At 38.7% G+C, this 15,925-nt stretch overlaps 1 protein-coding gene across 14 annotated transcripts in view; it reads left to right on the top strand.

The window, feature by feature from the left end:
- The window catches only part of NRXN3 (neurexin 3), a 964,190-nt gene that overhangs the window by 406,183 nt on the left and 542,082 nt on the right, over nt 1-15,925 (top strand). For all 14 annotated transcript variants that reach the window (XR_004060782.1, XR_004060783.1, XM_030949965.1 and 11 more), the window contains one exon: nt 15,377-15,496. Coding sequence is in view for 12 of the 14 variants with exons in the window: in XM_030949965.1 (XP_030805825.1) it covers nt 15,377-15,496 (120 nt within the window). In the remaining 2 variants the exon portion in view is untranslated. The remainder of the gene's footprint in view (nt 1-15,376; nt 15,497-15,925) is intronic.

Consider the following 15,925-nt stretch of genomic DNA (forward strand, 5'->3'; position numbering starts at 1 on the left):
ATATCCAAGTTGTTCTAAATGCTGATGTTGTGCCCAAATATTTCTAATATTTTAAGGTTCATAATGAAATTAAAGCCTCTCTGAGTCTTTCCAATCTGTAGTCATTTGCTGAGGGGCTTTACTGTTTCAGTCTGGTCTCTGTCATTCTGAATGAGAGAGGCTGCAAGGCAGGACTTTCCTGGCCTGTTGTGGTTCTGTGGCACATCCAGTGCATTGTCCATATGGACAGAAGGTATGCAAACACCAGAGAAGGAGGGGATGGAAGAGAAATTTTCAGCATCAGCACATTGGGAAAATAAACTTTTTTGCTTTGCATCTCCCCATCATGCCTTCCCACACACATGCACATGTTTCCTTTGCTTCAGAGTGCTGGCTAGCAGAAGCCTTTGCTATAAAACCTAGACTGCCAGCCTCATGATGCAATTTCACCAGAAAGGCCAGTGACAAAAGGTGGTACCAGTCCTATTCCAAGAACTAGTTTAGCTGTAGACCTTGCTCTCCTGAAACTGGATGTTAACTGAATATATGATGCATGCATAGCAGGGGTTCTGGCCTAAAGCCAGAGAAGTGTTTATGTAATATTAGTGGCAAATTTGCAGCCAGACAGAAAGAATTATCTTTCCTTTAATGCATGTAAATTCTGGGCATAACAAAATAAATGCCTTCTATGCTAGCTGTGGTTATTTGCATAAATCATGTTATGTTAATGAAGGGGTTCACACTGTCAGGCAGGGAATTGAAAACTGCCACAAACAAAACCTTGGTAAGGAGATTCAGGCGTTTCTCTGCACAGTCTTGCAGTCTGACATTAAAACTATTAAAACTCATTCCATGTTTGTTCAGGGTGAGAGGGCTGCAGGAGAAATGTGTCTGTATGCTTTTTTTTTTTTTTTTAGTTGTTCAGAGGAAAGCTGTCAGATCAGGTGCGTGGGGGATACAGCCCATTCCCCTCTCTCTGGGAGCATGTGGAGAAGTGAAGGTGTCCAGGCTTCCTCCTGCTGAGAGGCCCTGGGGGTTGCTCTGTTCATGTCTGATGACTGTGACTGAGGAGGGCTTGAACTGAGTCACTGCTGTGATGAGAGGCACCCAGAGAGAATGGGGTTGACTTAGCATGGTTGCCTGTTCAGGGCAGACTTGATTTCCTCCTCCATGCTGCTTTGCTGTGATGTCACTGACTGGGCTGTAGGAGCCATCTCTGCCATGAACACAGATGAGGAGTGTGGGAAGCATTTTTGACAAATCTCTCACTATGAAGATAAAAAGAATCAAAATCAATTTGATAAGGGCAAACTCTCCCAACTGATAATTATATGCAAAATCTGCCTGTTTCCTTAGGGATCATTCTGTAAGGGATCATACTGTAAGCATCTGCACTGTCTTAAGAGTGCAGTCCAAAAGAATAACTTTGATGTAAAAGGCAGCTGCCATTAGTGTGTTCAGAGCATTGCTGCTCGTGGTACTGCAGAGGTGCTGGTCAGCTTGAGTTCACAGACCTGAGTTTTTAAATACAGACTTGGGGTCAGTTGTTTTCATGTCTGATGCTAATAGTTTTTTCTATGTTGGTCAGTGGTTTATATTAATAAATATATGTAAAGAGGGACATTAGTCTATAGGCTTTGCCTGAGGTTATTAATTTTATATGCAGTTTTTTCTGAATAGAGGTTTTTCTCACAAATATTTTGTTTTTTTTCCAGGAGTAGTATCACTGCCAAGTACAACTAGATTAAGTGTTTTCATTTGAACAGTTTATTAGCTGAAATGTTCAGATTTATGTTGACTGCATCTATTTGTCAATTTAGTTTGAACTTGGCAAGTATTTATGAAAAAGAAATGGGAAGCATAAAAATATTATGACATTTAATATAAAAATATTTTGACTTTTCATTTTTCACAATGTCTCAATGTTTAACTTATTCAAAAATGATTTATATTCCCAGTCAGTGAAACAAAAAACATCTGGTTGCCAGTGAAATAAAATGTTTTCATAGAAAAACTTAGGTTGGAAAGTGGTCTCTGGAGGCCTGTGGTCCAACTCCTTGCATAAAACAAGGCCAGATTTTAAAAATATATTTGTCATTTTGAGACCTCCTTCTGTGACTGCAGCCTTTCAAAGGTGATTGAAGGAGTTCTTTCATGGCTGGCTCCCTCAGTATGTTTGGAGGCAGCCTTTCTTGTCCCTTGAATTTATTTATATATGTCAGAAACTTGCCTGACCTCACCATTGAATACCAGAGCAAAGAAGGCATAGTGTGAGTACTTCAGCCTTATTTAAATTTTAAAAAATCTCCATGCAGAACATTATTTGGGTTGCTTTCACAGGGCAATTTTTGGTCCAAAAACCAAGGACGTTTTCTGATTGGCATGAAATTATTTTCTCTTTCTTCTGCTGATGTTGCCAATTTGTTCAGTGAATCAAAAATGCCTCCTGTTATTTTATTTCCTGAATGTCAAATTTGATCTGTGCTGTGGCAGCATTTCCATGGTCCAGTTCTTGTTCTGCAAACATGTGTTTGTACATAGTATTAATATTCACTTTAATGGCATAGCCTGACATAGATGCTATTTCTGTTCTAGCAGGGGGCATTCTTCAGCAGATAATCAGATGTGGCTTACAGAAAAGAAAATTCACAGAAAAGGTGCATTTTTCCATTGCATTTATTTAAATGTTGAAGGGATATTTCTTTGTGCTGGTGAGAGAGCAGACATTCTTTGCATAATTTTTGACTATGTGGCTATTGCTTATATTTGACTATAAATATAAAAGAGTAAATTTGCTGATCCAGATGGTTGTCCTAGATTGGTGTTCTGGTAGAAATAGTCTTTTAATTGTTCTTTGCATGAAACCATGTGTCTCTATTTGACACCTCATTAAAGGCAGCATTGGTATAAAACTAGAAGCTGTTTTGCTTTGTGATACTAGTGATGTTGAATGAGAAATTAGAAGTTCCTTAATTCCAGCTCATCTCAGTAGTACTTGACACATTTTTTTTACTCTGTACCTGTGTGAAATTGCGACAGTGACGTTAAGGGATATTGAATGTGACCCAGTTGCCTGCAGCCTTGTACAAATGGCTTGGTTTCCAGGTAAAGCTTCAGCTACCAATTTGCTATTAAGCATGCTTTGCATTAAACAAATGTTTAGCAACTTTTAAAACTGGACTTGGGAGTGAATGAGAGATGACGCATGTATAAATCCATCCCTTCCTATAAAATTGTTCTACCATTTATTGAGGTTTTGAACTTATATACCAGTTCACCTGATTTTCCAGACTGATGTGCTTTATAGCTTCCTTTCAGCACCTCTGAAAATCAAGCTGCCATTGAATTTGTGCACATGCATTTGTTAAAACTGAACTGCTGTCAGTTTGAGATACTGTTAATTAGTCTTTGCAATGAAAAAGGGTCAGAACTAGTTTCCATCTCTTCCTTAAAAAAAGAGTAAATCAAAGAGGAAGCAAAGAGAAACCCTGAGGCCTCTTCCTAGCAAACAGGAGTTCAGCCCAGAGGTGGGGTTGTTGAACTACTGAGTAACAAACCCAGGCTGGTGACTGGGGATAATTGCTTGTCACTCAAGCATTTCAGGTTTCCAACAAGCCATTCCAGTTCTTTGGATGGAAATGCTTCACTTGATAAAAGCTCACAAACCAGTAAGAGGGAGTACTTTACAACCAGTAATCTAAAGCATCCAGTAGAAATACAGGCTAAACAAATAAAAAAAAGCAGAACAAACAAACCAAAAGAAAAAAAAAATGCCAAACTTGACCTGTGATCCTAGAGTGTTACCCAGTGCATTGTTTGAGAAGACCTTAGTGACATCAGGCTAATGTGACACTTGCAGATAATAATATTTATTTTTATGAAAACCTGACTTCTGAAGAACTTGTACTTTAAAGATTTAGAAACAGGAGTCTTCTGAGGTCTAATCCTTATTCTCCAGGCTTGGCTATTACTTTGAATATTCCATCAAACCCTTACTTCACTACATCATTAATGTTCTTGAGGGTATGATGAGCTAAATGATGGCATCTGTTTCTCCTGATTGCTTCTGCAGTGATTCTTAATATATCATCCTGAAATGCCTTATCCTTTTGCATTTTAAAACAAAGCAAAAAACCCAACACCTCCACCCAATCAAAACCCTTCTTGAGAGGAATGCTTATTCCCCTTGAAATTGTGGGAACTTTAGAGAGCTTAAAACTCATGTGCTGTACAGTTGTGCCAGTCATTTGTATCATAGCCTGCATTAGAAGTCTGGTGCTGTTCTGGGAATCAAATTTCCTCAACTGATTGACCCATGGGACTTGATGGTCTCTTCTACTTACTGTGATGTTTATCTTGCACTGACTGTAGCATGTGAAGATCCACATTTTAAAGAGAATCTGTAAATGTTCTGCTGCTGTGATGATATTAAAATTAGGTTTACTGATGGTATGGACTCTATAAATGCTGTTTTTTGCAGCATTTGTTCAGCATAGAATCTGAATGCTTTCTAAACATGCACAGATTCATTCTCAAAGTGCTCCTGTGAACAATAGAAATTAGAGAAATATTGATTTGATGAGCATTGCAGCACACCAGCTGTTCACCAGCTAGAAATAGAGACATTGTGGGGAGTAATATATCGGGAGAGAGGTGTAAAATCTACCCATCCTTGTAAAAATTGCTACCTCCTTTTTTAACAGGCAGCTGGAGATGGAGAAAAAAGTTGTGTTGAGGTTTTGTGGGTTTGGGGTTTTTTTTTGAGTCTTTGAAAAGGCAGCACACAAATTAACCTTTTCTCAGAGGAAAAGGATGTCTTTTCAAACTTACAATGGAAAACCAACTAAGCTTTCCATGGGAAAAGATGGATTTTAGATGTGATGGACAAGGACTGATAAACCTTGATTGTAACCAAGATGGCTGATGAAGGTGCACAGGCATCAGCTGAGCTCAGGGTCTATAAAGTCACCACTTTCCTTCCTTGTGTTCAGCTTGTGGTTTGTACACTGATGTTGCTGTCAGATCTCTGGCCTTTTAGAAGTGATCGTTAACTTTTCTCTGTCTTGGGCACCAAAAGAAGATCCCCAAATGCTGGTGGTACCTCTCCAGGAGTAAGTCTACTTCCTGTGGAAAGAGATCTGCTTTGTTTCTCTTTTCTCTTTCTCCTGGTATGTTGCTCCTTTAGGATGACTCCTTACAATTAATTACCTGGTATACTCCTATCTAATTTTAACAATATTAGGATTACATGTAGATGTTATATGAAGCATAGAGGATTTTTGTGAAGCTATAAATATGAAATGGAGTAACTCAAGAGGTATGGCATCCTCTTGAGAAGAGGGTTGGCATCAGTTTGGATCTTACACTGTTTGCTATTGGGAGCACTGAGGACACACAGATATGGATATGTTTGAAGTTATGTGCTTAACTTTATAATTCCCTCTTCTTCTCCCAGGGCATTTTTTTCCTTTACATGCTCCTTAGCAGACATGAAAGCTGTGACTTTTAAAATCTGAATTTCAAAGGAGTTCTCGATATTTGCCTCAGATGTCATCTTTATCTGTAAATCCTCAACTATCCTTTAGTCTGCACATCTGATCCCTCAGCTTTCCAGAAGCCAGTGATCCTTCCTTGATAGCTCCTTAAGCTAAATAAGGAGGCTCTTGCCTGTAGGTCTACACACCACTTGTCTTTCTCATCTGGATTTCTCAGTTTAGGTAGAAAGGAAGCAGTCAGTACAATCAGGAGACTGGAGATTGGTGGTGTCTGTAAAGCACCTGAGGAAGATTTTCATCCGTGGATACTGATCTTGTTGCTATCACTAAGGTGGGTTTATGCTAGCAGGGTCCCAGTTCTTTTGGGAGAATGCATTATGACTACTGCTAAAAGGTTTTTGGAAATAGAAGGGTTAAATGTCATTAAACAAATTATTTGCAGCTAGACAAGAGAGTCCAAACTTTTGCTGGCAACACAACTCTGTCCACATTCTGCCTCCTAAAAAATTGAGATTTCATTTGTGTTGTAGTGTCCTGGATAAATAAAGAATTCTACAGATACTGAGAAGAAAATCAAAAGCTTAGAGGATGGCAACCAAAATGAAGTTTTTAACTTGCAGCTCAAGAAGAGAAAGGATAAAGGGGCATTTGGAGAGAGTCTTCTATGTCTCTATTCCTTGTATAGGTAGATTAAGTAGAACTTCCCCATGAAGTGTTTTTATTGGATTGCACTTGTTTTCTGCTATGTAACCTGGAAATGTGGTTTATCTAAATAGGTAAAAAACATACCAATGCTGTAGTTATTAAATAGCAGGAAAAATTTCAGTCATAATAGTGTCATCTGTGTTGCTATATGGTCACTGTCTTGTGCTAACCACTCCTATTTAAGAAATGAGAGAATACTCAATGACTCTTCAAAAAGTAACAGCAGCTGAAGTCTCTATTCTGTTCCCTGTGAAAGCCACTCTTTGAGGTGGGTAAGTTTTAAATGCCTTTAGCATTAAACACTGCAGTCTGCACTCCTGATCCCTCAGCTTTCCAGAAGTGTTTGATCCTTTCTCAATAGCTCCTTAAGTGAAATAAAAAGACTCTTCCATATTAGGTCCAGGTTCCACTTACCATCCTTCTCTCAGTAGTTTCTCACTTCAGGGAACGAGGACCAATGTGCATTACTAGTTATGCACACATAGCTTGCCTGTAATATCTGAACACAAAGGATCTCCACACGCAAATTTTCGTTGCTGTTTGTACTTATTAATAGTATGATTTCTATGCATTTTGATATTCCCCCAATCAATACACCCGGAGTTCCCAGTAGTCTTTTACATACTGGTTAATATACAAGTTAAAAAACTCCAAAGATCATAAAAAGAGTGACATCCTTCAGAATGGAGGTAATAAAAAGAGAGCTAAAGCTAAAGGGCATATGCAGTGTTTTGTACCCCCTGCAGAATACTGTAATCCTGCTGGCTCTGTAATCTGTTAGACATAGTTTCTGTGATGCTGTTATGCTCTTAGAGGGAGGCTGAAGCTAGTTCATGTCATACTCCTAGGAGCAATGGAGGTGTAACTCTGTGTGCCTTTGTAACACCTCAGGTACACAGGTGCCACAGGGAAAGGTACTTTAATTGAGAGAAGTGTTTAGGCTCTTTGAACATGTGATGATGTTGTTCTTTGCTTTTCATATCTGGATAAAGAAGTGTTGGTACCAGGACTGGCTTCTGTTCTAACGCTATGCTGTTGGTGAGGACTGTGCAGTGTGTTCTAAAGATCATTAAAAAAAGAGCAAAAAAACCTTTAATGCAATATTTGGGACTGGAGCTTCAAGGAGCTTTTTGTTTCTCTGAGTCAGCTTTGTTTCTCTGTTCAACTGCCACATGTGCCTTTGGGAAGAGGAGACCCTTTCTTTGGTATTATTTTCTGTGTTCTGAAAGAGGGGGACAAAGGTGCTATCCTGTTGTTAGGAAGTGGTCTCAGATCCTTTTCTGAAAGACACGTGCAAGTACCATAAGGTGCTGTATTGCCATGTACTGTATGATTTATCCATCTTTCTGATCTCCTTGCTTTGCAGATTTAGATGAGAAGTTGCTACTATAATACTTTTAAAAGGTACAAAACCTCCCCTCTACATTAGGAATCATATCATTCCAAAATTCAAATAATCCTTTCAAATGGAGTAATAGAGGCAATTAGAGCATGGAAATACTCACTAAATGGGATGATAGGAGCTTTTCCAGCCCTTTCCTTCCTGTTACTTAGTAACATAGCAAAAGCAAAGATCTTTGAGAAGGGGTGTGAGGGAAAGGGGTCAATTCTTGGTTTAAATACTCATACATTTGATTCATAATTTTTTTCCCTCTAAGTGGTTTGAATCTCATACAGGCACTTAACAGTCAAATTATTTCATTGCTGCTATATTTGTGTTTGTATAATGAATACAGCTCACTCCAGTTGTCTCAGCTTCATCACCAGTATCTTTTTCTCACTATCATCATGATTAATTCACTTGCTTTGTAGCATTTATGGAGATTTGAAACTAAACAGGAAGAGAAAGTTTAGAGGTCTTACTGTTGGTAACATACTCTATCTGTGTTTCAAGTAAGGTACATGAATGGGATTAGTGTGAAGCTGTTTGGGTTTGGTATTTCTGTTATTTTATCTACACAGGAAGAAAGAGAAGAATTAAATCTCCAGCTTTTTCACTCCTCCATCGTGCTTTGATTTTACTGCATCACTAATAAATAAAAGCTAATAAAATGTAAAGCTTCTTTTAAATAGAATGTCTTCTCTTTATTACTGTTATGGTGTGCTAAAGTCTTTGCATAGTTGTTGCTATAATGTTTACTTTGAAACTCTCTCTTATGGTAAAACTTCACGAGGTTCTGCATATTTGGGATTTCTGCATATACTCATTTCTTGGCTGGCAAATTACACCCATTAAACAAATATACCTGAAATCAATGGGTAGCTGCTATTTTGGAGGCAAAATTGGGTTGAAGTTCTAGAGTTATTTTATTAATTGCTGGAGCGGAGTAGTCTTCAAAGCAAAATCAGTGGGTGAAACTCTGGAAAGCAGCATAGAGTACCGTAACTCCTTTGTACTCACGTAACACTGTCTGAGCAGCAGCTTCAGTGAATGTGGCTTCCCTCTAGTGGTGCTCCCTGCGGTGGATGCTGCTCCTGTGATTGCCTGGTGCCCCACTTACACCAGGAGTAGTCTTGAGCTTTGCTCTGTGAAAATTTCATGTGTACAAATAATTCCTTAGGCAAGTTGTAGATGAGTGACAATATAGCAGCTTCTATACTCCTTGGTATAGCAACACTGAAGCTTTTGTTGCCCTGATCTCTTAGGGACAGCAGTTTAAGGCGTTAGGCAAATGTGAAGTGGTTCATATGACAGCCTTATCTGAAAACAAACATAGAGTCAGTGTGACTGAAATCACTTTGAAGTTAATTTAATTAAACTCTTGTAATTCTTAATTTAAAAAGCATGAATACTTGAGGTTATTTTACATACTTCCGTGTCCTTTTTTGACCTCCTCCCTGATTATGAATATAAAATAAAATCCCTTTCATTAAAAGTGGAAAAAACTCACTCAATAAAAATGGGAAACCATCTAGTACCATTAAAAATTATCTTGAATAGATAATGATGCTTAATTTTTTATTTAAACAGTGGAATTTTTTTTTCATTTAGCTTGAAGTTGAAATATTTTGGATGTTTTCTAAATCAGAATAAAACTATTTTTGGATGAGTTGAAATATCCTTTCATTAAAATTTCTATTTAAACCCTTTTGAGGGGATCAACTTTCTATTAAGACAAACATTTTTCTGTTAAAAATTATTTTGCATTTGATACACAATGTAATGTCTAAGGCATTAAAATACAGCAGCAGTGAAATTGAAGTAAACAAGGAGCATAACCTACTAACTTTGATGGAAAAACCTCCATATAAATACAGTTGTACCATGTGTGTCCTGTACGATATATGCAATCAAATTATTTCCCTGTTCTTAATCACAAGTTATAGTCATGTCACCTGAAAGACATGCAACTTAATTTCTGCACTAAGTTTTGTTTCAGACCCTTATGAAAAAGCTGCAGCTGTGTTGAATGCTGCCTGAATCTGTGCTGAACCTTATTACAGCTATTGGCCAGGGTGTCTGCAGTGAAAATCACAGTTATTCAGTATGGTGATATATGTATTTATAGCAAAAGCAAGGAACTATGTTGTGCTTTGTTGGGATTGGTTTTGGTTGTTTTGATTGTCCAGAAAATAATTAAACCTAGCTTATTTTTTTCCATATGTTTATATGGAGATGGGGGTATGTTTGAGAGATCTAGTAGGGTGGTCTTGCTAGTTTTCAGTTAGTTGCTGAGCTAATTCCCTGCACTTGATTAGTCTGGGTGTTTCAGGGAATCCTCACTTGCACTTGTGAGGCTAATTGACTCTGTGGGTGTTTAAAGGACTTTGTGTATATGCTTTTTACTGCTGAATGGATGTCAATAATTAAATTTTGCTTCTGGGTAGGCTGATGTAAATCATCTCAACTTTATTGACTTTTCACAGTAAAGCCACTGTGTAAAGCTGTAAACATAAAAGTTTTTTGCATGCCTCACAGGAAGGTTGTTTCTTAAGTGCATACTATGTTTTGTTTAAACTTGTGGGGTAGAACATGGACATGATCCTGCTCCTTGAGGAAATGGGAAGACTGCTGCAGGTAAGGTCTCCAGTGAAGACACTGAGTATCTATAGGGGGAGTGCAACTGCTTATTCCCTGTTAGCAGCCAACATTTTCTTGTAAAGAGGAATTCTAAAGCCTGTATATGAGCAAAACAAGTGTGTGTGTATGAGAATATGGGTTGATTGGACTGGGATAGCTAGATAAATGTCTGCAAGGTACAGTCTGGAGTTGCCACTTGTTTCTTAGGAATTAACAATGCTCCTGGTGTTGAACAGCAAATCCTGGTCAAAGAAAAGGCAGTCCTAAAACACTTTGTCCATACTAGTGCTGCCTGAAAGAAACAAGGAAATTTACACTAGTGCTTTATATTTAACCAAGGTTGAGAATTACTGAAGATTTTCAGAGCAGCTGCCAGCTCTGCTTTTGAGCCATTCTTGTGTTTTGATATTTGACCTGTGCTTTGTAGGAACTTACTGCACATCAGGAAGCCACAAAGGTGTGTGAAAAATTGCCTGCATCTTTGTCCTTGCACCCATTTCTTCCTTTTTTGACGTCTTGTGATTCATTGTCATGTTTCACAAATCTCTGTGTTCACATGTACAGCAAACCACAACTTCTCAGGTCATTATTTAAAGGTGGAAGGAAAACAACCAATGCCCCCCTCCATCACAAAAGGAAAAAAAAGGAGGGGGGGGGCAGAGAAACTTCCCCTTCCCAGCCCCTTCTTTTCTTGGAATACTAATGGCATTCTGACAGGATGTTGCCTTGTATAAAAGAGACACAACGATTCATCTTTCCACTGAAAAAATCTGAGGTGGTAGTTAAGGATTTTAATGAAAAAGTAAAAGCAGAGAAAACCTTATCATTGCCAAGAGTCTTCTTTGAAAAGCATTAGTATCACTGTAGAATTATTTATATTATTTATCATTGTAATTGTACTGAGGGAAGCACCTTGTCCATTCTCATCAATATGGCAATTTCCCTTCTGTTCAGCTCTTGTGGTGTTCTGTAGACTTCACTGTTCCACTTCTGTAGTGTTGGATAGGATATGCAATGATAAAGATAGCCTGGTTTCATGCAAGCTCATGTAATCTTATAAATGGATGATGGCAGCCTGCACCAAAGTAAAAGCACACTTTGATCCACCTGTGAGAAACTGCAGAGGGGATTAACCCTCTTTCTCCTTTATCTCACAGAGGAATTTCTGTGTGCTGTTAGCCGCTGAGGGTGAATGAGCAGTGCATTTGCAGAGGTATTGTCAGAACTGCATTCCTCTGACCAGTTGTTTGTTCTGAACCAAGTGAGCTCTTGGGGAGCACATAGAAAGCAACTTGGCATTTTTAGGAGGCATGATCTGCTTTTTAAATCTTTATACTTTGGTATGTGTATTCTTGGCACTTTTATATAGGTTATTTGAGCCAAGCTATTAATTAGCAGCACTGCACCTTTGATACAGAGATAATGTTTGGGCAGATTGGATGGAGTTCTTCCATGTTTGAAAGCATATACTAATTTTTTTTTTATGAACAGTATGCCTAAAAGTTTGAGTAGATGTTGGAGGATTCATGGGAGAATGAGGAGGAGTCACTGTGGCTGAATCAAGTAATATTTGCTCAAGAAGCCTGAACTGCAACTGAACTCATGTCCACAGTTTAGGGATGGCTGAGAGACAGATATTTTTGCTTCTGATTAAGTAGTATTTGCCACTGCAAGCATAAAAGGAATATTCACTAGTCTGCCTCATTTGAGTTGGAAAATGAAACGTGGTGATCAATTCCATATGATACACAGACCCTCAGACAGGATAAGGAAAGGGGATGGAATGACCAAGACGATCAGAGACACCAACAGGAGTGAGGGTCTGTCAGCTTAACTATTACATTATTGCAGCAGGAAAAACTGTCTCGTTCTGTTTACTGTTATGTTGTCCTTTACTCTTTTCCTGCATAAAAAGGAATAGATTGTTGAAATTGCCTAATGCCCAGTGGCCCAAAGTATTATAAATAGAAAGTGTTTCCAGGTGAGCCATTCATTGCTGCAAGAGTTTCTTGTTTGCCTTTTCTTGTCTTTTATCGTAAAAGAATGTTATACAAAGGGAACATACAAATCTCTAGATTTCTTTCTCTGTCCATTTGATCTTCTGTTTTGCTTCCTCATATGTTTGTTGTTCTTTTTGAAGGATGATGTATGTGCAGATAGCTTGAAAGGAGGAAAAAAACCATAAAACTGCAAAAATGCCTGGCAGGAGATTGTTGTTAGGGACAGCATTATGGTGCAGGAACATGTGGCCCATTTCCTTTCTATTCTCCGCAGCATAAGCAACTGTTGGACTAGGAATCTTCAAGGCCTTTTTAAATGTCTGTATAGTAATGGCACATGTAGTAATCATGCTCAATGAATTTTGGTATCCAGTTGTGAAAGTCCTTGCATACACAGTTCTTGGACCTACTTAGAATTCAATGGGAGCTTATACAAAGAGCAGAAATTTATTTGCACGCTCTCTCTTGAAAAATGGGGACGCATTTTTGCTGTTTTTCAGGTCAGCCCTCCGCTGCCTAAATACCTTGAAAACATTTGAAAATAAACCAGTTCGAATAGAGTAAAATAATAATTTTTAGTGTTTTCTTTTAAGATCAGATATGTTTGGTCAGAAAAGCTTATCTGAATGCTCTTAAGCATGCTCAAGTATTGAATTTTTGTATGTAGTGTTATTTGGGTAGTCCTACTAAAAGAGGCCAATGCCCATTTTTGCAAAAAGGAGGGTGGTAAGTGAACAAAAGTATTAAAACTTTTTTTGGTTTCTACTGATCAAATATAAAATTGGCTGATGAAGACCTGGAGCTAAATAATAAAGTAACTCATATCTGCAGTGCTTAATTTTCAAATTTTTAGCCCAAGCTATTAACCAATTGCTTCTAAGTAGACAACCTTATTCGTTTGGAAAATGTGGGAATGCTGCAACTTTCTGTTCATTTATTTCTGAATTGGTTAAGCTACATTTTCTAAGAATATATTTGTATAACCTCTGTTGGTGTCACAGTTTTGTTTTGAAAGTGTTACAGTGGCCATCAAGACAAGTCAAACCCTGGACAGTTTTAGCTGATCCCTGTTTTGTCAGGCTAGGGTTGAAAAATAGGGACTAGAAGAGCAGCAACCGAGTTACTCAACCATGCTGAACACAGAGCTCTTGCATAGAAAGCATTGCATTGCCAATGAGCAGACTCTAGCACACCTGACTATTTCTCTTGGCTGAGCCCTCCAGAGCTCTAATGGATATGTGGAAAAAATTGGGTTTTTTAGAAAGCATTTGCCACCCCTCCCCTGTTTCCCCTGCTTCCAGATAGCATTATATAAACACACAGTTCCAGGTGACCTCATTCAGCTTCCTACCTGGGAAATGGCTGTGTAGAACTATAGTAACTATAAAACTATATGCTGTATATTTTGATGTACACAATAGTTTCGCTGTTTATCCAGATAGAAATATAATTTTGTGAATTCTGCTTTAGGATGAAATGTACTTACTGATGTAAATCTAGCATAACTTTCTTGGATTCTTAGAGTTTTGCTTGTCTGGTGCCAAAAACTTAAACTTTCTGGCCGTGATCTAGCTGCCTTGTTCAGATGGATTTACATGTGTGGTATGTGACTTTGCACATGGATCAGGGGCAGCAGGAGTTATGGGTTTCTCCTGCTAAGGAGATATTCTCTGTAACTTCAATATGTGACTCCCCATCCTTTTAATCCAAGAATGACACTTATCTTTTAGGTCACTAGAAAAACATTTTTCTTCATCTTAGTTTATGGTAAAATTGGCTGGCAATGGTCTTTATTTGAAAAAGGTATTAATCTCCTTTTTTATTAGCATGAACTGCATGATTTTTTCAAAAAGAGTAATGGAATATTTATTTTACTTTGGTCTCCTTCTGAAGAATTCCTGTACTAGAGATAGAATCCTAGCTGAATGAGACATCACCTTCTTTGCCCATGCTCCTTCTTCGGTGAGAAGCAATTACAGTAATGCTGCTCATTAGGCACTGTGCATGCTGTGAGCTGTGGACTGTCTGATATGAGTTTTACCAGTGCAGTATGATGAGCTGTAGCAGTGCCTCAGTGTCCCTATCCCATCTCTGTAAATATGTTCAATATCTCTCATTGTTTTTTTTTTTTCTTGGGTTTCCCTTTTGCCAGTTTGGGCAGTGGGTCCAGACCAGTGCGCAACAAGATTGGCTGTGCTCGTTCTACATTTTCTGGTATACCTAGATCAAAACCCCCCACTTTAATACTGTACTGAAATGAGGATAGATGCTTTTAATTTAGCACACACCATTATTCAATTTCACTTACCATTTGACATGAGTGAGATGTTCCGGTCCTGTAATCTGAACAATTAATTTTTTAAGTAATTGCCTGTCAACTGTGATGGGTGAGCAAAACTAGACAAATATGGGTAGCACTAGTGCTGTTTTCCCAGGAGCATTGTTTGCAAGGGCAACTATGGTATAACCTTTTGGAGAAGACATGGCTCCTCTTTCTCTTTTGACTGTAATCCAAGGGGTGACGTAAGCACCTCAAATCTAGGCTGCTTTGCCAAAGAACCTTAAAGCAATCAGCAAGGTTGGTGAATGGTTTTATTTGAGATTCTAATTTTTAAAAAAATTATTTATAAAGGTGGGGTATGAAGTTCTGTGAGAGGTTTTAATTGCTTTTTGGCGGGGGTTGTGGAGTTTTTGTTTTTTGTTTTGAGACTGAAACCAACCTGGTGTTTGATACTGAAGTGTTGAAAGACCAGTGTGTTTAACTTTGAAAAGAATCCCAAGTACCTTGGGGGTGTTGTAAATCCAGATTCTTAGGAGAGCGAAATGCTACTGTAATGGATCCCCTTTGAGACATTTCAGTCATCAACTTGTTTTCCTATTACTGTAGTGTGCTGTGCAGTGTGATGCTTGGAAATTAGTACCACAGCACAAGAGAGATTTCTACCCATTTTTAATGTGTGTGATTTTAGGGCTCTGTGGAGGGAGGCACTTGACTGAGTGGAAGGGTTTGTGATTCCCTGAGCTGGGAAGGTGTAGGTGTGAGGGTTGCTTTGAGGCTATTATATACCTGTACACTCTACTGGTCTGTATCACACCAAGTTGATTTTCATGACTTTTCCCATTGAGAAAGCAATTGTGGGTCTGGCTTTAACTCCTGCACCTATCACCCTTCCCAGGCAAGGGACCTGAAACTCTTTATGCTGGGCAGAAACTCAATGACAATGAGTGGCACACTGTCCGGGTGGTGCGGCGAGGAAAGAGCCTCAAGCTCATCGTGGATGATGATGTTGCTGAGGGTAAGTGTGATGCATTGGTGTTTTTTGATCACTGTCTTTGTGTCTCTGTTCCTAGTCTTTGCCATTATGCTCCTTCTCCCTGTTCTTCTGGGTATCTCTCCCCCCACCCCTTCCTGTTAGCACTCATGCATTATTTAGTGTTATGATGTTGAAAATGAATGTTGAGGTCTGAGAGACTGCTTAGCCAGCACCAGAAACTTCTGTGACAACTGTAATGACCTGAGACATGAGTTTAGGGGACAGATAAGCTTGTACTTATCTCAGACTGTAGAGGGGTTCGGCAGAACTTTCTCTTGGTCCAGGTAGACTGAACACACTCCATTCCTGAGTTTCATGTGTGGTGGTTTCCAATGCTGTGGAATCAAGGCCAAGGCTCTCTGGACCATTCCTCTGCACAAACTTTTCCTTGATGACAAACCTGCATGAAGT

Source organism: Camarhynchus parvulus, chromosome 5 (genome assembly GCF_901933205.1).
Source record: "Camarhynchus parvulus chromosome 5, STF_HiC, whole genome shotgun sequence".
In the NCBI taxonomy this organism is placed as follows: domain Eukaryota; kingdom Metazoa; phylum Chordata; class Aves; order Passeriformes; family Thraupidae; genus Camarhynchus; species Camarhynchus parvulus.